The sequence below is a fragment of the Neolamprologus multifasciatus genome, chromosome 13 (genome assembly GCF_963576455.1).
Source record: "Neolamprologus multifasciatus chromosome 13, fNeoMul1.2, whole genome shotgun sequence".
Classification (NCBI taxonomy): Eukaryota; Metazoa; Chordata; class Actinopteri; order Cichliformes; family Cichlidae; genus Neolamprologus; species Neolamprologus multifasciatus.
The window spans coordinates 30,257,874-30,282,009 of NC_140451.1; the positions used below are offsets into that span (position 1 = coordinate 30,257,874).

The following is a 24,136-nucleotide window of genomic DNA, read 5'->3' on the forward strand; positions in this document are numbered from 1 at the left end:
AATGTACATTGTGTATTAATACTAGTTTAGCATAGCGTTGTGTTTAGCAGCAACAACCTAAAAAAAGATTTTGAACGAAACTCTTTCAATGCAGTTTAATTAATTAAATTCAGACACTTTCTCTTGAAGAAAAAAAAAAACATATCCACTGCCCGAAGCCCTTACTGTGCGTTCTGTGTTAACAGACACTCTGCAGAATATGTTGCATGTATCCTTATGACTTTGTGCCTTGAGGGGAAACTGACTGTGGGAGGAGCAACAAGACAATTACAAACTTCTTTTACAGAGCTGAAAAACACAACTGCACTGCACAAGTTCATCTTCTCGATAATACTCGTGTTTATTGCTCTCTCACTCTCAGCATGAGTGGAGGAGAGAGGAAGAGACCGCCCACACACCCATCTGTTTCTACTACTACTGCACACACACACCCACACACGCAAAAACACATACATACGTCTACATTCAAAAAATCACGCGAAAAAGACACAAATTATGCATTAGTATTAGCAATTACACCACAGCTTTCCAACTTAGATCCATTGTGCCACAAATGTCTGCAAGAAAGTGTTTTGCATGCACCAGCCTATATTATGGTCCTGGTGTTCTTCCAGGTCTCTTGTACTGTGTGATCTATTTGAACACGTTGTCATGTTGCTAAAAAAAAAGGTTGTCTCTGGGTTATCTTGCACACACACACACACATATTCACAGTACACACATAGTATATCATGCTGTCCTCGCCCGCCAACACTAATTCAAAACATACCTGAAGCATTAGTCGACCATTAGCTCCACTTAAAGATTTATATTAGAGCTGTTTGGCCTTTATAAACAGCAGGCTGCAGAACACAGCCCTGTACTGAAAGCCTCGAACACACCACATGACAAACATCTTAACTTGTAAATTTACAAGTTGAAAGAAAAAAAAAAAACGAATTACTCAAGATGTCTGCATCTGCTCTGGATGAAGAAACTACTATGAGAAATACCCAGAAACATGTGACTTAAGATTTATCTCTGTTTGATCAACAGAAGATGAATGTTCGACATTTTCAACCAAATAAAACAGCAGTTTGTCAAAAGTCTAGACCCATGCTGGCACCATATGAAAATAGGTAACAGGGTGTCTATTCTATGTCAGAGTGAACATAGTTTATTTATATGCCTCGCCTGTTGCACAGAAACAAAAAAAGAAGCTAAAATTCAATTCAGTTCTATTCTATTCATGTAGTGCCATTTCACAAAACCAGTCACTTCAAGGTGATTTATATTGCAAGGTCAACACCCTACTAGACAGAAAACTCCAAGAATCAGACGAGCCACTATAAACAAGCACTCCGTCACAGTGGGGGGGGGGCTTTGCTTTTAACAGTAGCAGCCAGAAGACAACAAGAGAGAAAGGGAGTACACAGAAAACGTAATAATTTGTCAAAAGGAACTTCGCAATTCTTGAAAAATAGAGAAACTAAAAGACCACAGGCATTGGGTGTTAGCTCTGAAAAGGGTGACATCTGGAGTCGAGAACATTTGATGTACAGAACTGACATTAATGTACCATTTTTTAGGAGCTGGTGAAGCTGGTCCAGTATCTCCAGTATCACTAGCTTTGGTGGAATCGTAACTGGAAATAGGATACTGGCATACCTTTTATCTGCATCTAATGTAAATCAAACCACAGTTTACACAATAAACAATGTACTGAAGAAGTCTCGCAAGTAATGACTGACACCATAATTTCACCACAAATGAGTTTACCAAAGTCATAACTGTAGGAAGCACTAGGGGAGTTTTGTCATGTATATCTATCTATCTATATGTATATCTATATATACAATATATAGATTGTATATATACAATACAGCAGGGGTAGGCAACTCCAGGCCTCGAGTGCCGGTGTCCTGCAGGTTTTAGATCGCACCCTGGGTAACACACCTGAATCAAATGATTAGTTCATTACCAGGCCTCTGGAGAACTTCAGAAATGCTGAGGAGCCCTTTGAATCAGCTGTGATGGATCACGGACACATCTATAACCTGCAGGACACTCGAGGCCTGGAGTTGCCCACCCCTGCAATACAGTCTATGCTGGCCATCAGAGAGATGGTTTAAGAAGCTTCACTAGTGGCTCCGCTTTTCATTTTCATAGGCAATGTCCATCTTTTATGTACTTACTGTCACGGTCCTGGGTCAGTGACCCAGTGTTTTGAGTTTCTTGTGCCTCTGAGTTTTTTGTATTATGTTCTTAGTTCTCTTTGTTGTCCCAGCTTATTCTTTAGTGTCTTAGTTTGGTTTTCTTGTATTCTGTTTAGTTCTCTGAGTATTTAGTAGCTGCTCTCTGTTGTTGTTGTTGTCTCTTTGTTGTTGGTGTTGTCTGTGTTTCTTAGTTGCTGTCTCCCCCAGTCTAGTTTGCGTCTGTGCTAATTCCTGTTTTACTTTGAAACATGTGAGTGTATCCTACTTTGCTTCCTTGTCTCGTCAGTTCTGATTTCTCCCAGCTGTGCTCTCCTTCTGTGTCTCATTCCCCTCGTTACTTCCCAGTGTATTTAAACCCTGTTTTTCTCTGAGTCAGTGTCGTGTGGGTCTCCCTGTGAGTTTTAGTTCATTGTTTCCCAGTTTAGCTTAGTTTACTTTGTATGCTCGTTTTTTCTGTGACCAGCAAATAAAGCTGTGATTTTGAGTTCATCCCCTGAGTCTGTGAGTCCTGCACTTTGAGTCCTCATCTCCTGCCTGCCACACAGCGTTTCATGACACTTACATACTGTAATATCAAGCAACAGGTTGATATTATCTGCCGATACTAACTACTTGCCGATCTGACAGTATGGGCATTTGTGATGGCCTACAAATTAAAAATTAAAAAGAAGAGAAAAGACAGGAGAAAGATATTGATATTGTAAAGTTTGTCCACCAGACAACATTGTGCAACTTCCCAGCTGATCCTAGCAGAGTCGGGCAGAACATAAATAAGTAAATAAATAACTATACATAACACACGTTAGGAAAATCTGTTTAACTCTTTAAGACCTACCATAGAACCAAGTCCTCCAGAGCTTATATTATATTTTTACATGCTGTGGAGCCATTTTTGGGAGCATTTCAAGTTGCTATACATCAATACAACCATTACAGCCCAGATTTTAATAATATGTCTGCATTAAGTGCATAGTAATTACATAAATTGCAAAAAAAGCGCAATAAACTACAAAAAAATTGAAAATCGTTTTTGTTTTTTTAACATATATTTCTAGTTAGAGAAATTTAAGAGGCTTATCCCTCAAAACTGTAAATACAAAAAAGTTGCACAAAATAGTTTCCCACCACAGGAAATTTATTTTAGGTGTCTTCATAGTTTTATTTTTGAAATACACCAATTTTTATACACTGCAGGAAAAACGAAAATAAATATTATTGTGCAAATTTGCAAAAAAGCAGCATATGCATCAAAATAAACTATTTCCAGCAGTGCAATATGAGTCCTAAGCATCCCAGAAACGACACAGAAAGTCAGAAAGTCAAAGATAACTTTTAAAAACACCAGTATAGGCTCATGAGGCCCTGATGGTAAAGAAAAACTACATTTCCACAAAAATGACGTCACTTCTGGTTTCGGGCAGGTCATGGCGGACATGGACTAGGAAGTGTTACAAACAGCTGATCGGATCGGCAAAGCGTGTTTCTGGAATATTATGTTTTTGTTGCTGCAAGCGCTTTTAATGCTGTTTTTGCAAAGCTATATGTGGAAGGAAACTGTGACCGAGGACAAGCTGATGGCATAAGATGTAAGTACAACTCCTCCGGTTTCATATGCAAAAAAAATTATTGCGCTAGCTCACGTGGTTGCAGAGCTACCAGGATTTAAAAATAGTTACGCAAAACAGAGCGTGCCCGCTCTGACCGGCTTTAAAGGGTTAAAACTCAAAAAATATTGGTCGATATATCAGATTTTTAAATGACCAAACATTGGTTTCGGTATCATTCTAATGGCGCCTATGCTTTCAGGTAGAGGGATTCATTTTGCTGGATTCAAAAAATGTTGTTGCAAGTTTATAATATATAAGTTAATAAGTTGCTAAACCTTAGGTTTGGCGAAACGTCAAGACAAAGGTGTAGTAAATATACTCTTTTTATTTTTCATTTCATTTTTATTTTGTTTTTACAATATCCGCAAATGACTAAGGGGGCAACTGACGAAGAAGTTTGGATACCTCCAAGTCTATCTCTGACTACGAGGTTGATTCAAAGATTCAATTATTAATGTCACATGTTGTCAACTGAAGCTTAATGAGCTTCATGTTAACCTAATCACACTGAGATGCATTCCTCTGGCGTAGGGGAGAGAGAAAACTGTCCCAAAGCCTTTACAGTATCACATGAGCTTTAGTCAAGCTGAAGTCATGTGGCTTCATGTATCCTCAAAGAGACCTACAGCTACACTTGTACAGGAACACAGCACAGATAAACACAGAGATACAATCATCGAGGGGAAGTTTCATGAAGGCAAAAACTAATGAGAAGAATTATCTTGCACTTTTACTAAGAATGTCACCTAGATTAAAATTTGCAGTAATTTTCCAGTTATATACTGCATTATGCATATTTAGGTGCATTCCTGTATGGCTGCTTGTGATTCGAAAGCATGTTAACATTTCCGAAGCTTTTATTGAATCTAGCAAGACACATGATTTATTATTCCCCAGGACATCACGTTGCCTTACTTAAGAAGTCGACCGCTTTGGAAGCCAACAAGTTTTAATTTAGTAGACTCAGCTCTAGCCATGATTCACAGCTCAACAACTGTTGTCATATTTTGATTAAACTGATAGTTATATCTAGTTGGTACACCACACTGTAAAAAAATAAATAAATGTAATATAAAAGTATTTAAATTTACATAAACAGACTGTGATTTTACATTTCAAATGTAAAATAACATAAAATCACTGTAAATGTAATAAAACGTAATTTTCTCATTTTTTATATATATATTTGTGTGTACATATGCATATTTAGATTGTTAAAATACATTCACAAATGTATCATAATTTCACAAATATTTGTCCGTTATTTGACAGATTGAACTGTTAAGTTCAAATGTAATGCTATGGAAAAATATATAAAATGATTCTTATAAACGTTTTTTTTTTTTTTTTACATCGAATAATGTTATTTAGGGCGATCGTGGCTCAAGAGTTGGCAGTTCGTCTTGTAATCGGAAGGTTGCCGGTTCGAGCCCCGGCTCGGACAGTCTCAGTTGTTGTGTCCTTGGGCAAGACGCTTCACCTACCGCCTACTGGTGATGGCCAGAGGGGCCGATGGCGCGATATGGCAGCCTCGCTTCTGTCAGTCTGGCCCAGGGCAGCTGTGGCTACAACTGTAGCTGCTTCCACCAGTGTGTGAATGAATAGTGGAATTGTAAAGCGCTTTGAGGGTCTCGAAAAGCGCTATATAAATGCAATCCATTATTGTTATCATTTAAACCAACTGTTAACTGCATATTTCTGTACATTTAAGTATTATTATTCATATTGCCGCATTCATTGACCTTGTTTATAGGTAATTTCATTGTTTAATCACATTAAAATCCCATGTAAAATTAGGGCAACAAACTGTATTGTCATTACTGAAAATAACCGTATTTTTATGAGAAAGTTATTTTCTGTTATTTTACGGTATTATTTTGGCGCCCCAGCTGCCGGAACATTAGGGCTGCACGATTTTGCATGAAATGAGAATCACAATTTTTTTGCTTAGAATTGAGATCACGATTCTCTCACGATTTTCTTTTCCAGTATAAATATTTATTGCACTTATTAACTGCACATCAACTTCGTAACAGTTGAGACTGAACATAAAAACAATAAATAAACATAAAAACAACAAATGTCTCACATTTTGTCGTTGCCGCAAAATGTTGTACTGCTTGAAATTGCGTCTCCACCGTTGCTCGACACTGCGTGTATAGAGCAGGTAGTGTAACAATAGAAAAATAGTTGCGGGACGGCACTGTGTAGCGTTTGTCTAGGGTGTTGATCATTTTCCTAAATCCCTCGTTTTGCACAGTGTTGATGGAGCCATATCTTTGGTCAGGTGATAAGTAACAGCCTCCGTAATTTCTTTGTGTCTGCGGGAGGTCGACATGTATAGGGAAGCGCTGTATAAGGTTCCCGTTATTGATGTTTGGGCGGTTGACCGGGACGGATTTTCTCCTGTCACTTTCTCGTCATCCCTGACGTGCTCTCCGTTGTTTTTTCCCTGCTAATTTTAGCAGCCAGCTTCTGTATCACGTGGTATAAGGCTCCGCCCTTGTCATTTGTTGAGCAGGAAGAGTGAGCGCTTGTTTTCATGCAGATTACGTCCCGGATCAAAATGCGGTACAATCGTTGTCTTTTTTTTTCTTTTTTTTTTTCAAATCGTTGTCATTTGGAAATGAGATCGCACATAAGTATGAATTGAGATCGCGATTTTCTAACGATTAATCGTGCAGCCCTATGGAACATTACTGTTTTTTTAGGATTTTTTTTTTTACAGTGCATCTCTACCTGACTGATCCGCTCTGCTTTTTCTGGGGTGGGGCCACTATCCAGAATACTGAGTTTACACCTAATTATGTTCATTAATAGTTGGATGGCTAGACGTTTACAGACATCTTTGCCCAACTGTTACATAAGTAGCTAAGTGGAAGACCACGAAAAGCAAAAGAAAGCGATTACATGTATATGTGTAATACAGAAGTAGCTGATCACAGCATCATAAGCCGCTCAAATCCTTGAGTTTGGCTGAAAGCTTGATAAACGTCCACTCTGTGTTTGTGTGAATGGAACAACAGGGTGTTTTCTCTTCTCTCATCCTGTTTATGAGGAAATGTAGATGGTGCCTTACTAAGTTTAATTCTGTTGTGTGGAGCTCACCGGTGATTTACGTTGCAGACATTCCACAGATGCTTGACCTCTACACTGCAAATTATGATTTACAGACTTCATCAGGCTGTTACATGAGCTCTGCAGTACCTCTGTGTGGTATATATCAAATCTCCAGTTGATTTTCTTCCTTTCCTGTTCTGAGAGCCCATGTTTACATTTCTGTGTTCTGCTAATGTAATGTTAACAATTCGGCAGGTTAGCCACACATAGGTAGCACCATGTTTTAATCCTCCCAGTGCCATCCACAGTCATTTTACTAGTGAACAATCCCCTCGCACTTACTTTGAAAGGTCAGATACAGCTGAGCAGCTAACTAGTAATGCTTGCTTTTGTTATGCTTTGGAGATCTACTGCTACTTTAACTAGAAGATGGTTGTGCAGAAGCATTCTCTCAGGCTAATGCTGATATCAGTACTTGTGTCCAGACTTGTGAGATGCCTCTTTTCCGCCCCCAAGCTCAGGTGTCACTACAGGTTCTGGCATGTCCTCAGACTTTTGTTCTGTATTTAACTGTTAGCATTTAGATATGAAAACCCACATTTTAAATGTGGTTTATCATAGCTACACACCCAACTTTTGCAACAAACCAAATTGCTTGAAAGTTACTTAACCCTTTAAGACCTACCATAGAACCAAGTCCGCCAGAGCTTATATTATATTATATTATATTATATTATATTATATTATATTATATTACATGCTGTAGAGCCATTTTTGGGAGCATTTCAAGTTGCTATACATCAATACAACCATTATAGCCCAGATTTTAATAATATGTCTGCATTAAGTGCATAGTAATTACATAAATTGCAAAAAAGTGCAATAAACTACAAAAAAATTGAAAATCGTTTTTGCTTTTTTAACATATATTTCTAGTTAGAGAAATTTAAGAGGCTTATCCCTCAAAACTGTAAATACAAAAAAGTTGCACAAAATAGTTTCCCACCACACGAAATTTATTTTGAGTGTCTTCATAGTTTTATTTTTGAAATACACCAATTTTTATATACTGCAGGAAAAATGAAAAAATAAATATTATAGTGCAAATTTGCGAAAAAGCAGCATATGCATCAAAATAAACTATTTCCAGCAGTGCAATATGAGTCCTAAGCATCCCAGAAACGACACAGAAAGTCATAAAGTCAAACATAACTTTTAAAAACACCAGTATAGGCTCATGAGGCACAGATGGTAAAAAAAAACTACATTTCCTCGAAAATGACGTCACTTCCTGTTTCGGGCAGGTCATGGCGGACATGCGAAAGTTCACGCTGACGTCTATTCCAACATAGGAAGTGTTATGAACAGCTGATGGGATCGACAAAGCGTGTTTCTGGAATATTATGTTTTTGTTGCTGCAAGCGCTTTTTATGCAGTTTTTGCAAAGCTATATGTGGAAGGAAACTGTGACCGAGGACAAGCTGATGGCATAAGATGTAAGTACAACTCCTCCGGTTTCATATGCAAAAAAATTTATTGCGCTAGCTTACGTGGTTGCAGATCTACCGGGATTTAAAAATAGTTACGCAAAAAAACAGAGCGTGCCCGCTCCGATTGGTTTTAAAGGGTTAATAGTTTAGCATGACATATCTTTAGCACTAATCCTACAAAAAAAAGACAGTTTTCGTCTTTTGGGTTTTTTTTTTTTAATTATTACTTGGTTATTTTGATTATATGGAAAGATTATGAATGTGTCTGTTTTAGCCTAAAACCATTCTGCAAATAACAGAGCACCAGAAACACACTGGAAAGAGACCAGGAAACGTCATCAGTCGATAGAGAAGAATATGATATAAATGCAAATAATCCCACGTGTGGCAAGCACAACGATATGGAGAAATTTCACAGTAATTCTTGCTTCAGTTCTTTTCTTGTGAAAAGTGTTTTTTTTTTTATGAAGTGGTGCTGACAGGAACTGTAGGAGAAACAGTAAAGCTTTCATCACAAGCGGCTTATTTCTTCATCATGCATTCCTTACATATCTGTGCCACTGCAATTTACCGTGTTGTAGCGAACACGGACAGCGCAGCAGAAAAATGAATGATAACAGAAGCTACGGCGGGGCACCTGGAGAGCCAGATTTCTCATCTCCCTCTTCCTTTCTTTCTCTGGGAAGTAAACTTGGACAGTGAAAACAGGAAGTAGGGCCTACCGTGTGACTCCAACACACTGCCCCTATTTTTAGACGCACACACATACATAAACATGCACAGCCCAGCCCCCGTTTCCTTCAGCCCATACAGAGGACACCCCTCTACTACAGCCCACAGGCAAACAGGGTCAAGAAGAGAGCAGGCCTGAGCTCTTCCTCTATTCCCTCTGCATGAGAGTTTACAAAGCCCACGGAAGCCAAACTGCACTGAAAATGCTGAAGAGGCTTTCAGCAAGACACTTCCAGGTCCAGAACCCATGTTAAACACAGATATGCATGTCATTTCACAGTGTTTACTGAAACCTCTTCTCCTACAGACTGTATTGCATTTTATTGTGTAATGGTGTAACTCTGCATTAACATGCAGACAGCCTTATATTTTTGTAGCTGCCTGAGATGGTGCAAGTAAAGGACTGCTAACTTTTAAGTGGCTTCATCTTCAGGGATTATCATTTGATTGAATTTTCTACTGTTGCACCACTGTAGAAAGGTTCACTGTAAAAAGTTTAGGCGAATGATTTAATAATAAGATTAGTAAGATTTATATATTCTACCAAATAGTCCAGATGTGATTACATGTAGGTCAATGGTTTAACGTGGTCAGAGTACTAAGACTGCTCAGTAACAGCAACAGCGGTAAGTGATGCCAGTTTCTGGCAAATACATTGGTATAATTATTAATTTGATCACTATCCTCTGCTAGTTATATCCTTCCTGCACTTCTGCTATTTTTTAGGTGACACCCTGAAGGTCTGTTCTGACCAATTACACTTTTGAATGTGCAGTTTTCACCACAGACTTGTGCAAATAAAAACTGCTGAGTGAGCGAGGCCCAATGGTCATATCAGAGCACAGGCATACTGGTATGCAGGTATTTTTTCCCCCTCTCTCTCACCTTTCATTGTGAATTGTATCCTAGACCAGCGGTCTCCAACCTTTTTTGCGCCACGGACCGGTTTATGCCCGACAATATTTTCATGGACCGGCCTTTAAGGTGTCGCGGATAAATACAACAAAATAAAACTAGTACCGGTACCAAAAAAAGAAAATTTATTCATAACACACGTGAAAAGACCCAGGAAAACCGAGTTAACGATAAAAACGATAACAAAATAACGCTGAAAACCGATAAAAACCCTGAAAACTATACATTTCACACCTGAGCCTCAACTCTCACGGCCTGGTACCAAACGACTCACGGACCGGTACCGGTCCGAGGCCCAGGGGTTGGGGACCGCTGTCCTAGACTGAACTTTAAAAATGAACATCTTTACATTGTGTTCGTCTGTCAGAATTAAGTTGTCATTTCTTTTCTGAAAAAGCGAAAATGAAACACTGCATAAAACAATCAACCACAAGAAAAAAAATCTTTATCAACTCATCTATGAATATTAATTTCAACCATGACAGGGGTTTCATAGGGTTAAGTACTGAATTCAACAGGGCTGAAAATACAGAAAATGTTCTGTGACTTTCAGCGAGACATTGAACCACTGCCTGATCCAGAATCAGTGCAAAAGCGTGCTTTGACCTTCGTACGCCCATTTGCATTAGCACACTAGGGCAACGCCTTTCTTTAAAATTATACTACATGAAGTGAATTTTACTTTCCACACAGACCTTCCAGTGCACAATTGTTTTTGCATGAAACATTCCTCAGATGACTGAACATAAAGTATATAACTGTTTACAGAAATCACAGGCTGGGGCCTTCATCAACATGAGCCTTGAAGTGTGGCGCACTCGTTAACTCGTCAGTCGGAGCTGAACTTGTTTTCGCCTCGGCAGACTTTTCCTGTGTGTCTCCTCTGTCAGCTCCGGCAGCTGAACCACAGTCGTTTCAACCGCAGACAACCACACAGCAATCTGCCTTTGTCACAGTTGCAATACCACAAAAACAGTGTTAGCGCCACAGCTGGGAACGAGAGAGCTGGAAGACACACCAATGATAGTTACTGGTTGAATAAAACAATATTTTCCCATTTTAAAAACTTTATCAGTCTGCTTTCATTATATCCATCCATCGATTCTCTTCCGCTTTTGCTTTTCAGGGTGGGTTGGGGGGTGCCCGAATCAGCAGATCCCCCAAACCAATGCATCAGTATCAGATTGCAAATGGCAAAAGTTGGATCCGTGCATCCCTGGAGAGTGCAGTCTTAATGAAAATGGACATTTTCACAGATAATTTCACAGGTTTCATTTAATTCACCTAGGTAGTTTTTGTACAATCTTACCTCTACCATAGAAGAAGATGAAGAATATTTGCACATGTTTATTTTCTCTATGTACAACGGTTCTATGGTTAATTCTGTGCTAATCACAAAGAAGCTATCTCAGCATGTTTGAATGATTTATAGTGTTTTTGAACCTGTATTGTTTGCAATGCACGCATCCCACGGGAATATACTACAATCACTGTATTCCCGCCTCCTACCCCTCTTAGAGTGATGTGTTCAGCTACACACAGATTACCATAGTCTACCACTGGCACTGGTACTTCATAGACTTTTTTTCATATGTATTCCATGTCCAATAGAATTAGACTCTGCACAGAGTCCATGGATGATAATTGCTAATCAAAAGCGATGCAGGAAAGTATAGAAAATGAGAATAAATTGTAATGTCTTTCATTGCAGTTCTGGCAGCTGCTGGCTAAATCCATATGGCACAGAACCAATGTTAAGAAGATATAGCTCCTGCCAACACTACTCACATCACACCCTTTACACTGCTAACAAATGAGGGAAGGTGGGAGTCTTAGCAGGAGAGAGGGAACAACAGAAAGAGGCCAAATGTCCATGTTTTTTTAACAATTATGTGAAGCGTTTTCATTCGAGTGTATCAATGTGAGATGGGCTTTTACAGCAAGTGCGCAGACCAGTTAATCTGATGAACCTAACAATGAGAAGAGTTGTGACTAAAACATGACTGGACAAAGCAAATGATATCTGTTTGTGCTCATCAGTTCTTTCATTACATCAGATGCCCCCAAAATACATGTGAAACATTACAATTTAAACAAGGCACAGAAAGAGAGAGAGATCTTTACATGTTTCTGTGCAATCTTAATCTGCAATACCAATGCTCACTGTCTCATATCTCATTTTCCTCCTTCTGTTTTGCAGTACACTACAGCAGCGGTCTCCAACCTTTTTTGCGCTACGGACCGGTTTATGCCCGACAATATTTTCATGGACCGGCCTTTAAGGTGTCGTGGATAAATACAACAAAATAAAACTAGTACCGGTACCGAAAAAAAGAAAATTTATTCATAACACACGTGAAAAGACCCAGGAAAACCGAGTAAACGATAAAAACGATAACAAAATAACGCTGAAAACCGATAAAAACCCTGAAAACTATACATATCACACCTGAGCCTCAACTCTCGCGGCCCGGTACCAAACAACTCACGGACCGGTACCGGTTCGAGGCCCGGGGGTTGGGGACCGCTGCACTACAGTACACCCCCGCCAAGTCCCAGTTTGGAGTTTGTGGCCTCAGCCATTTGCAGATTTTTTCTTAGAACCTAACTAATAAATGTTCATGGAAATATCCTCCACAAATAAATACCCCTGTACTTGGAGGTGGTAGGTTTGAAAGTAGCCAATCCGACGGCATTGGCATTTCCGCATCATAAGAGTTTACCATGTGCAGCTATCTCGAGTGTTCTTTGTTCTTCTTAAAACCCTTAAGATGCTGCCCAAATGCATATTTAGGATTTTAACTACTTTTTTCTACCACATCTGAAATACACAGTCTAAGGATCTTGCTTTGGCACGTACCACCAACCTAAACACTGTTTTCAACCAAGCCATGGCAAAGATGTCCCCCCGGCAGGACGATAGGAACAAAAACCATGACACGAACCCAAAGTGTTGAGCCAGCCTTAAAACAGTGCATATCCCAATCCAAGTGAGAGTCTGTGGGATGTTCTAGAATAAAGCTGATCCACAAAGCCTCCATCACGCAATCCACAGTACCCTGAGGTCCTCTGCCAGACACCACAGGTATTTGAAAACAGGAAAAAAGTTAATTGAGTGGGCTGCTGTTCAAACACCATTAGACCCTAGCCTCCCATTTCCCAATGTATGGAGAGGTCTGCACAGCTCTACCTCCAACTTTGACCATATCCCTGACTTTCACTAGAAACACTTGCAGCTATACTTCTATAACTAGGACTGATGTATGTAAGAACATGTTTAGCTGAAAAAGAGAAGTTATGGTTCTAGCATTTCTATCACCAGTGCTATGGTATAGAAAAATGTCTATTCAACCATGGAATCCATAAGAACTTTCATTTTGATGTGCATTTCTAAAATCCTCAACATGAGTTTGACAGCTGCTGCAGTCCTCCCCCTCCATCCCTCAGTCATTTAACCATTCAAAAGCAGACAGTTTCCTTCAACACCCTCTTTGTCTTGCTCTTTACTGCCTCTCTACCTCCCCTCAATCGCTGCCTGTTTGGCAGAAACACCAAACCCTGAATGTCCTTCTCCACACTTCTCTCTTTAATGACAAGTTCCGACAAGGCAGCTGCCTACACACGATTCAGAGGAGAACAGAAATTCCTGACAGATTTAGGAATGCGATCTCCTTTTCATGTCAAACGAACATCAGTTCTTGCACCTTTTTTCTGTTCTCCAGCGTTTTTTTCTCGATCTTAGCCAAAGCCACATATCAAACTGATATTTGCTGGACTGAAGTAGCGTTAATTCATAAATCATGTTCACCACAGACCAACCAGTGACCGGCCCTGCTAAATCACATCCCACATGTGCTGGATATGCAAGGCAAAGCACAGTTATCTCATTAATTCTGAAATTATTGAGTTTATTTACAATTTGCCACATACTTTATTACATCTTGGCAGTTTGGAAACTGAATGACTGGTCAGTACCCAAATGCTGTCACTTCAGCAAGTCAACTGTGAGCTACTGGAGCACTTTGCACAATCCATTACACAACAATTTTCATATCGTTGATTACTGTTCTTCATGCATGCTTGAATAATGAGCTCAAATTTCTGGGATGTGAACTCACTGTTATGACAGAGTGTGTGTGTGTGCGCGCACTATGTGACCTGCTCGGCAGGTATGACTTTCTCCTGAAGGTGATCATTCACAGAGCTTGTAAAGGCTTGCGGGAATACAGTGACACATTTGGATTTATGCCCAGTTTCTTTTTTGTTGTTGTATTAATATTGTTACTTGTCACAACACGGGTATTAGGTTTCAGTTCACATGCTTTTGCCAAATGAAATATCTGCTGATTTTTTGATTTCCAGGCACAGTGGATACTGTATCACCATTAGACAAAGACAACACACCAGTGTCTCCAAAACCTCTTTCGTTTGCTGCAGAACTATTTTGCGTCATGGGATAAGATCTTGCCAAAGGATAAAACTGTCCAAAAACCTTAACTCTCTGACGTTCCTTTGCCATGAATAAAAAGGCTTTTGTATGTGCGGCAAGTGGGGAACTGTGTGGGTTCTTTAATGGAGTTCATAAAATTCATAAAAGATTAAAGGAGAAAGCATTATCAGATATGAAGAGATAACAAAAGTGTGAGAAAGCAGAAGCCACAGACATAGACAGAGGAGGACAGTAAAGCATTCAGGTGGGACATTGTGGGACAGTTCAATGTGTTCTCGTCCCAGGGTTTCAAATACATCCATTCTGTCACATACTGCTGGCATTACAGAAATACACGCAGGTATTGGTGGTGTTGGTGCTGTGATGCACCGACTGTGGCAATACTGGTCTAATGTTTTAAAGAACAGTGGACCCTGGATTGAGTCCCAGTCCCAGTCTAATTTCCTTTCACTCATGTTTTTGTGTTTGTTGGTAAAGTTTAATAAGGTTTGTTTTAACATGCAGCATTCCACGATATTAACCCTACACACTGCAAAATGATGCTTATGGCCACTGACTGCATCTAAATCAGGGGTCTTGAACGCCAGGCCTCGAGGGCCGGTGTCCTGCAGGTTTTAGATCTCACCATGGGTCAACACATCCAAATCAAATGATTAGTTCATCACCAGGCCTCTGGAGAACTTCAAGACATGTTGAGGAGGTAATTTAGCCATTTGAATCAGCTGTGTTGGATCAAGGACACATCTAAAACCTGCAGGACACCGGCCCTCGAAGCCTGGAGTTCGAGACAACTGATCTAAATGAAAAGCTGTGGTAAGTCTACTGGCTCTGAATGCACCTGAGTGACTTTTATGTGGCAAAGAAATCATTTTAACTCATTATGTTGATGAATTACTGGATAACACAATAACTGCTGAGTTTAGATAGAAAGCAGCCTGGGTTTTCTTTTGTTTTCTCTGTGCCTGTGGTTACTGGCTATTGACAAGTGACGAGGCACCATCTGATATGTGTATCAGTCTGATCCTGACCCAAAAACCTAGATGGTGACAAAAGATTTCCCTCAGCAACAATCAATGGAGCGGTCTATTCAGTTCTTTCAATTTATAAAGCGTGGATAGCCATGTTTAAGTTGAGCCGTTTGTCACCTTACACACAAAACAGACACTCACAGCCTCTTTATCATGCTGACGGATTCAGTTTCCTAATTTAACGCTAATATTCAATCATTATTCTCATCATTTCTTTTAAATTAAAGATGTGTTTGAGTCCTATGGCCTATTTTTCATTGTCCCAAAATGTTTATATTAATTTCCATCCTCTATACAGCCACCGCTGTTAGGCTTTTGCTAACTCTGAAATCACATATTTATTTTCTTGTCTGGTGTTTGAGCAATCCGCACAACATTTTATTTCATCTCCTGTTTTCAAACCAACACTCCCTGAATCAGCAGCAAATTTCACAAAAATGTAAGATGAATTAGTCTTGTATTCATTAGTATAAAGAGGAAATAAACTTGGAGAGATACCATCAGTCTCCCACCCCCATGGGGCCCCGGTGTTGGTAATAATAGCAGATGACACTGCAGCACTTACTCTAACACACTTTGGTCATCTAAACATAAAATGATGAGAACCATGTAGCTCCAGAAACAAAGCACAGACTGCATTTGTATGACACTCGGGGGAAAAGTAAGAAGTTGTGTTTCATGATTGATGACATATGATACAAAAACAATCTGCTGACTAACAGTAAGTACTCTGCCTGAGTTCCTGGAAGACATGTTTGGGTGTCACAGACAGGTGGCACGGCTCTCCTGAAAAATGCTGTGTATAATAAAACATCACTGTGAGGCAAACAATGTGCACACTGTGATTTGTGGTAATGTTCTTCTGACTTTCTAAGCAGTCTGAGTATCATTCTCCTAAAAAGATCTCATACTTCTTCAAGTCTGTCATATGCCAAAGAATAAAATAATACGTTTTTTTTTTTTGTGTGGGAACTTACACAAATCTGTAACTGAGCCTGAGCCCAGAAATAACAAATAAATCACTCTTTGGTATAAGAGGGACTGTTTTAGTCTGGAGAAAAGTTAGTCTCCATCAACCTAACGATGAAATTTAGTTAAGGTTCCACTACTGATTTTACCGTCTAATATTATTATGGATGCATGTTATGCCATATTCTTGATATTTAAATAGATTTATTGTTTCCCTGCATGCATGATTGAAGAAATATTTGGAAAGAATAATACAACATGACACAAAACGATGTGGTACCATGTAATGCGATACGATACAATCCAATGGGATAAGATTGGATCAACAAACATGCAGGGTTGCTAGTTGGTACATGATACAGGACATGTTGGTTTACACAAGAGTTTTCTTTACAAGTTTCCTCTTTCTCACCACAATAAGAAACAACACATGGCCTTAGCTAATCAACTCACTGATTGGTGATTACTTCAGACCGGTATTGATTTCAGCCATAAGGGCAGTGCTAAGTGGTGGGAGTGAGCAAGAAATCCAGTCTAAGCAAATCATGTTTTGTTATTCTGGAATTATTTGATGTGAAGAATCGGTTTGAAGCTACTATAGTAAACATCAACTTTCTGAGCCTTTGCTATTCCTCTGCTTAAAGGATAAAAACACTCCACGACAGACTTTGTTGAGTAGCTTACGTTAGCATTACTCATGAGGAAATTACACAGTCTTAGTTCCCACACGCTGTTATCTAGTTCTTCTTTGTCTAAGCTGACATAACTCTTGATGTAGCTTAAGTTGAGACATGTTCGCCCGTGGGAGTGCCTTAAAACAAGTGCAAACACAAGGTGCAAGACTCAGAGGACCAAGATAAAAAATTCTTGTCATGCTGATGAATGAAAATGGATCAGGCTGACAGCCGTATAGCGCCTTTTGACTTAAAAAGCACCACTGCAGTTCAAGAAGATTACTATTTTCATGTGTAGTGATTTATATTTAGAGGTATATCTCTGCTATCTTTCTTGCATACATGGAGCTGGAGGCTGGGAAAAAGCAGCAAGACTAGCACAAACCACAAGTGAGCGTACTGGAACGAGAAGGCATAGCGCTAGGTTAGCAGCTAATGCTAGCAAACACTTTTAGTAAGTACCATTCATAAACTGTACAATGCACAGACACTATTAAAATATCACTCATCAAAAAACTGAAGCACAAACTTCTTGGATTAGCTGTGCCTCACATGTTGCCAGATAATTCATTATAAGGCTACAACAGCACCGACAGCACAAACGGTTCTAGCTTAGCAGCTAAAGTTATCAACAGTGGCCATACTGTTGGTTAACGTGCGTTTTGATGCTGAAAAGTTGGGCATTTTCACATGAAAGGTCTGATTTGCCTTCAGGAGTCAGCCTTGAGTGGCTACAAGAGGAAACACACTTTTTTGGCTTCATTTTTGAGCTCTGGAGGGTGCCACTTGCAGGCTAGAGTAGCTTCAATAGCGTGCCATAAATGAGATTTGTCAATATGATGCTTTACTTTTTGCTTGATATAACAACTTAAGAAGGTTTAACAAAGACCTGAACTCGATAAAGTACTCTGTTTCATAATAACTAGCAGAAAGTCTCAACAGGCACATTGTGTAATACTACTACTTAATTTAACTGAATTTTATCTAATTTGAGTTACTAGTGAGTAGTGAGGAGAGCAGTCATAACAGCATCCCTGTTTGATTCTTTCCTACATTCTACAAAATTAAGGGCAATTAAATGTTTTTAATATAGCGCCAGATGACAACAACAGTCATCTCCAGCTGCTTTATATTTTAGGCAAGAGAACTCCAACAATCCGATAATCCCTATGAACAAGCACTTGGCCATGGTTAATAGGTAGAACTCAGTTTTAACAGAAAGAGACCTTCAGCAGAACAAGGCTGTGTGATGAGCAGCCATCTGCCACGACCGGCTGTGGGATGAGAGGAAAGCGAAGACAGAAACAGAGGAGCGCAGAGAGACTGAACAACAAACAAGCGAGCAGAAATAAATGTAATGATATGAAATAGTGTAAATGCACAGGAAGTCCACCAGCAGCACATGTGATACAGCTCAGAAATATTTAAACCCATCAGAAGATTCACCGAGAGTCTCCTATTCCGAGTCCTTCTGTCAAGAACTTAATCTTAACACATGAGACTTCACACTCCCCCACAGAACAACCGTCTGTCCTACAGAGCAACATTCTGTAAAGGTTTCCATCCGCTGCTTTCTCTCATCCTGTCCTTCTCCCAGCTCTCTCTCACTGTGTCTAATGGACCTGATGGCCTCATCAATAATACAATCAACCAACTATCTGCTCCAGCGGCTTCAGACAACAATGGACGGCTCCCCAATGCTTCTGTGAATGTGTGCATGAGTGTCATGCATTTGGCCTAACTGCATCCACTCTTTGTAGCTCTGCCATGGGTCACTGGTTCATCTAACAAGAGCACAACAAAGGCAACAGGATCTATATTGTGTGTGTAGCAAACCCTGTTGTGCATCTGCTAAACTTAGCTGCAGGACAGCAGAGTTTGGGTTGCAGAGATCCTGCAGTGTACAACAAAAGCGTGATCTTCTTTGCACAGTTTATAAAGATGCTATCTGTGGTCTTTCCAGTAGATGTATCAATATACTGTATATCTGTATGTGAGAGCTGGATGAAACACCAACAGTGACCATGTTTGGAGTCGCTTCTGCTCACAAGTCCCTGCATCCCAGCATTTTGTCTTTAACCACCTTTCAGCTGCTCTCAGTGTTATGTGGCTAGCTGCTGAAGACAGTCAAGTTAGCTAGAGGAGCATGTAACAGAAGCAGAGCCAGACATTTCCCTTGGTTTGGTTCTCTGCACAGAAAACATGACTTCATATGAATCAGCATATTGTTCCATGTCTGCTAACACAGCATAACAATTTAATAACACACACTGTCACTTTCCCACTTGTTCGTTTTAGAGGAACAAATAAACTTTAAGAGTCAAGGAAACTGATGTACCAGCTCATGGTAAGAACATGAGCTTCTACAATATAAATGTTGTTATAAATATAAATATTTGTTTGTACTTTTGAATGTTTGAATGAGCTAGCGTCATGCTAAACTCTTATGCCCCATGTCATCTGCTCTGTTCAGTTGACTTGCAGGTTGAGATCTGCTCAATCCAACTTTGTTTACCTAGTTCACAGCAACAGTCATTTCAAGATCTCAAAGATACGCACAAGGTGTCCCATCGCTGCATTAGGAAATAGTGAAAAGGGTTTCATATTCCCAACTCGTCCTATACGGAGGCTTGCAAAGGACCATCTGGAATCACATTATAAGTCATTTAATGTGCATCATCAATGGTGAGAAGGTGAGCACTGCTCTTTCTCTTTTACCATGTCTTTCTTCAACACGCTAAAATGCAAACCACAGTCTCTGCAGCAAAAACCTCCGAGGCTAAAAAAGAAAGTTTCTTTTAATGGCCACTTGAAGCTAGCTACAAAAGTCCTCACATGTTAAAATGTCCTAAATTAAAGCAGAACTAAATATTTTACATTCTGTTATGATAAATATTTATGGGTTTCTTTGGGTGATGAGAATTTTGTATAATTCATCCATCTGGATACTGGTGCAGCCTAGACCTAGGAACATGGCTGCTTTGATTGACAGGTGTGCCCACACAAGGCTCTGTAGCCAGCAGCCGTCTGCTGAGCCTAACCTCCACTAACTGAGTCACTGAAACTGACTTACTGGTACCGATGCCTTTGGAGTGAAATTATCTTAAAAATAATACTACACAAAATAAAAAACTGTGTTTAGGTTTTTGTGAGTCAAACTTTTGTACTTTATTTTTAGGTTACTTAGCATTAATTACCCTGTCTGTACGTTGCACTTGTACAGTTTATAGATGCAGCTCGCAGACCTGGGCTCATAATTTAGCGCTCCACCAGCTCATCATTTCCAGATCCAAAAAAGCAGCATGCGGGTTGAGGAAACACTAACGCTGAGAATTCAAAATATAGAGTCTGAAATCTATCTTTGACCATCTTTTATATACAGTCTATGGTCTTACTGCCACCTCTCTTTTTCAAACGCAGCCTTTGTAGCTTTTTAAGACACCAGTTCTCTCTCTTCATCCACTAATGCACCATACAATAGGACACCATGATGCATCTGGTGATGCCAGCTCCATGTGGCAGTATTTAACACACTGGGATGGGGATCTTTCCCATAACTTTTCCAACAGTTGGAAAAGTTACTTTTTTTCTTGGCATCCACTCTTTACAGCTATCATTCGCTGCAAGTAAATGTTTACTTTCAATTGTGAACATGTCTAAAAGGGCAGGGCTTGAACTTGAAATCGAGATGATGAGCAAATGATCTTCACTTAATCTATTAGTTGACTCCTACTCGTTCGGAATATGAATCATTTATCAAGTTAAAAGCAATTAATCATTTATCAAGATAACACACTAAACACTGAGCGGTCAAAGCTTCTCAGGCGTCAGGATGTCAAACCCTAAAACGATGCACGTTTATGGTGGGTCGTTTTGGTTAACTGCACTTTTCTTTTGAAAAATGCACTCACTAGTTATTCATCTCTGCCTCTCTTCCACACTGCATCTTGTATTTGTCCTGTCTCAAAGGGGGGTGTTGGGGTTTTCTGTCATTTATTGTGGAGCAGCCACATAAAAAACATTTTTCATCCATACAAAGGACTGATAAAAATCTAATTTCTGTTAGTGTAAAGAAGTTTAACTAAAAATGTAATCAATTAGATATCTTAATATAAGACAAAAAGTGCAATTTTAACAGTATGTCTCAGTTTTTCTACATGATAAAAAATGCTGCTGTAGTAAATGAAAGGAATCTGTGAGTGTGACTCTTTGGGATTCAATTTGGTGTATCGTAAATGGCCCGAGGGGAAGTCTTTAACCGTAGGAAAAGCTGTAAAACTTGTTAAAAGTTCAAAATGTATCCCCTCCTTCACATTTTCCAAAGTCATCCAGAACTGCTTTGTTTGACACCCCTGTTGTTGGGTCTTTAGATTATATGTACAGCGCCTGGAGGTGACTGCTGTTGTGATTTGGCGCTATATAAATTAAATTAAATTAAAAACAACATTAGCTAAGCCTTTTGTATTATTAAGTGTTGGTCCTGTCTTAACATATCAAGTCTGTAGATTATGTAATATGATGGAACACACAGCTTGTATTTTTAGGTGTAAATCCCTGCAACTATATGACTACTTATAGTCTGCTTCCTGCCAGACTCCCGGGAGAATTGTGATTGGAAAAAGAGCGATTAACTGATTCATTGGAAAACTTTCCCACTGAGGTCCGTTTGCCTACGACAGAGAAGGTGTGAGCACCTTGTTCCACTATCACTCCCACTGTGTGTGCTTCAGGTGTCTTACCCAGTCCTCAAAGTGCTTGCTGCTGTTCTGCAGGATGTCCTCGAATTGGATGATGCAGTTGGCCACGAAGTCGTCGTAGCCAATGGGCGCGTCGTGGAAGACTGATAGCTCTATCTTGCGGCCGTCGTGGACCTCCGTGATGAACTCGTCATTCCACGTGGGGCTGTTGGTCTTCTGCTTGGTGGAGGTCTGGCCCACGCGAGAGTCGTCCACGTTGAGGGCGATGTACGTGTCCAGGAGGAAGGTCTGAGTCTTGGGACCGACGGCGTGACGCAGGGACCAAGCTGTGGGTTTGAGGTCCAGAGCCTCGCGGATCCTGATCTTCAGCTGCCCGTTGAAGACCACCATGGCGATGAAACGTGCTTCCAGTAAAACCACAGGACACCTTTCTCCTCAAACACCCCCAAATCAACCGTGCTTTAGCGCTTTGAATAACGTTCAACCGGTGGTCCTCCGGGCAGAGCGTGTTCCTTCCACTCCGATATGAAGGAGAGAGTGCAGTCACCAAGCACACCGGGACTGCTGTCGTGTCTCGAAACGTCTGCACTTGTCGATTATGCTACAAAATTTCCCCCCAGAAACTGAACTTCAGTGGCGGAAAAGCGACCGTTAGCCCGGGAAGCCTTCAGAAGTGCACGGAAGAAACATGAATAGCTACGGCGCACATACGAGCAGAGGCCCCAGATGTGAGTCGCTCTGTCATGGTGTTTACCTTCGAGGTATTAAAAAGCTCTGTTAGCTGCAGCGGGGCTCCCTGGAAGCACTGGCCTGCGTTGCATTGCACCGTGCGGAGGGTGGGAGGCTCCAAATACCTGCTGCCAGCCGCCGCGGCGCACTGGAGATGTTCGAGCCGCGAACCAGACAGCGGCCGGTAACGACCGCAGCAGGGGCGGAGAGAAGGGGGGCGGTGGGTGGATGTGTCAAAACGGGCTCCTGCTGCTTGGTGCACGGCCTGGTGTCAGTCCAGTGCAGCTGTTTGAGCTCAACTTCCCGTGGACACAGCCTCCCGACACCGCTGTGTGTCTCCGTCTCTCTCGCGCGCTCTCTCTCTCTCTCTCTCTGGTGCAGGAAATGCGAAAAACACGTCAGATTTAGCGGAGCCTGATGTGACAGACGGGAGAGTGCGACGCAACCAAGACTGGGGCGGTGTTTAGGAGCAGCGGGGCTGGGGGGGAAGGTTGGATGAATATGAAAGCAGAGAAATAAAAGCCCGAACAATTCACCAAGGTGCCCTTGAGCAAGGCTAGGGCTGTATAAAGAAGCCAGTGCAGGTTTACACAGTAATAGGCGTGCGTGTAAAACTGTTTTATTAATGCAGAAAAAAACAGGTGTGTGTGCAGAAAAATGTGGACGCCAAGCAGCATGTCTCCACTCATTTTGCTGCATGTCCAGGTGCAGAATTATGAACATTCATTCACTTAATAAAGGCCACTTGCCAAGGCCATAAAAAGATGGGACTTTAGGGGGATGAATGTGAGGCATGTGTGGAATTTAAAAGAGGTGACTGAAAGCCATGTTACTTATCAGCAGCATGATGTGTGCAGCACTGAAGAAAAAATATAACCTAAAACATCTGCAGCCTCAAGTGGCTTTCACAGCATTAAGCAACATTTCAGTTTTGGTTTACCAAGGATGCAATGCACAGATTGTGAGTAATTGCCTACTTTGCACCTGCAAGACTGCATTGCAAGATATGAATGTTTGGCTCTAGCAGGACTCTAATTAGTTTTGCAAAATCGTGTCACGAGTCTTCATAGTTTCCATAGTCTTTAAAACTGTACCATCGTTGTTTGAATTCCTTCCAGGGTAAAAATGAAGCGGCGTGTTTGCAAGGAGCCAGACGCAGCATGTGACACAGAGGAATGAGATTTTCTACCTTCTCATATATACAGACAAATGCTTTATATATTTGACACAGAACCTGCAGTCTGTTTCTCCCGAGGCACAGATGACAAATGTGATTTATGTGTAAGCTTAGTTTTATTTGGAATAATTGAAGAAGAGTCGGGCGTCTGCTTCATTTAACAGCAGAAACTACAAGGTGACCGCATGCACGGGGATCTGTCTTAGTGCAGGAGCACACATACCTGACAGGCTCAGTGCAACACCAACAGTGATTCACATTTTACACAAGGGGAGGATGCATTTATGTGCAGATAGCATTTAGCGTTTTCAGCACTGGAGCAGCTGAAAACACTGACAAAACTCAGTTTTTAATAGAGAGTGAACATGTTCTGTTATCTATTAGCAAATACGTAGGACAAATATGTAGACTTT

The 24,136-nt window shown here is 40.5% G+C and overlaps 1 protein-coding gene across 2 annotated transcripts in view; it reads right to left on the reverse strand.

The window, feature by feature from the left end:
• Positions 1-22,990, reverse strand: part of LOC146505786 (protein kinase C epsilon type-like) — a 104,344-nt gene extending 81,354 nt beyond the window's left edge. Inside the window, exon 1 of one of the 2 annotated variants that reach the window (XR_014877679.1) lies at positions 21,860-22,990. Coding sequence is in view for 1 of the 2 variants with exons in the window: in XM_085183300.1 (XP_085039426.1) it covers positions 21,860-22,207 (348 nt within the window). In the remaining variant the exon portion in view is untranslated. The remainder of the gene's footprint in view (positions 1-21,859) is intronic. The other variant, XM_085183300.1, reaches the window with a different exon arrangement.
• Between the last annotated feature and the right edge of the window lie 1,146 nt (positions 22,991-24,136).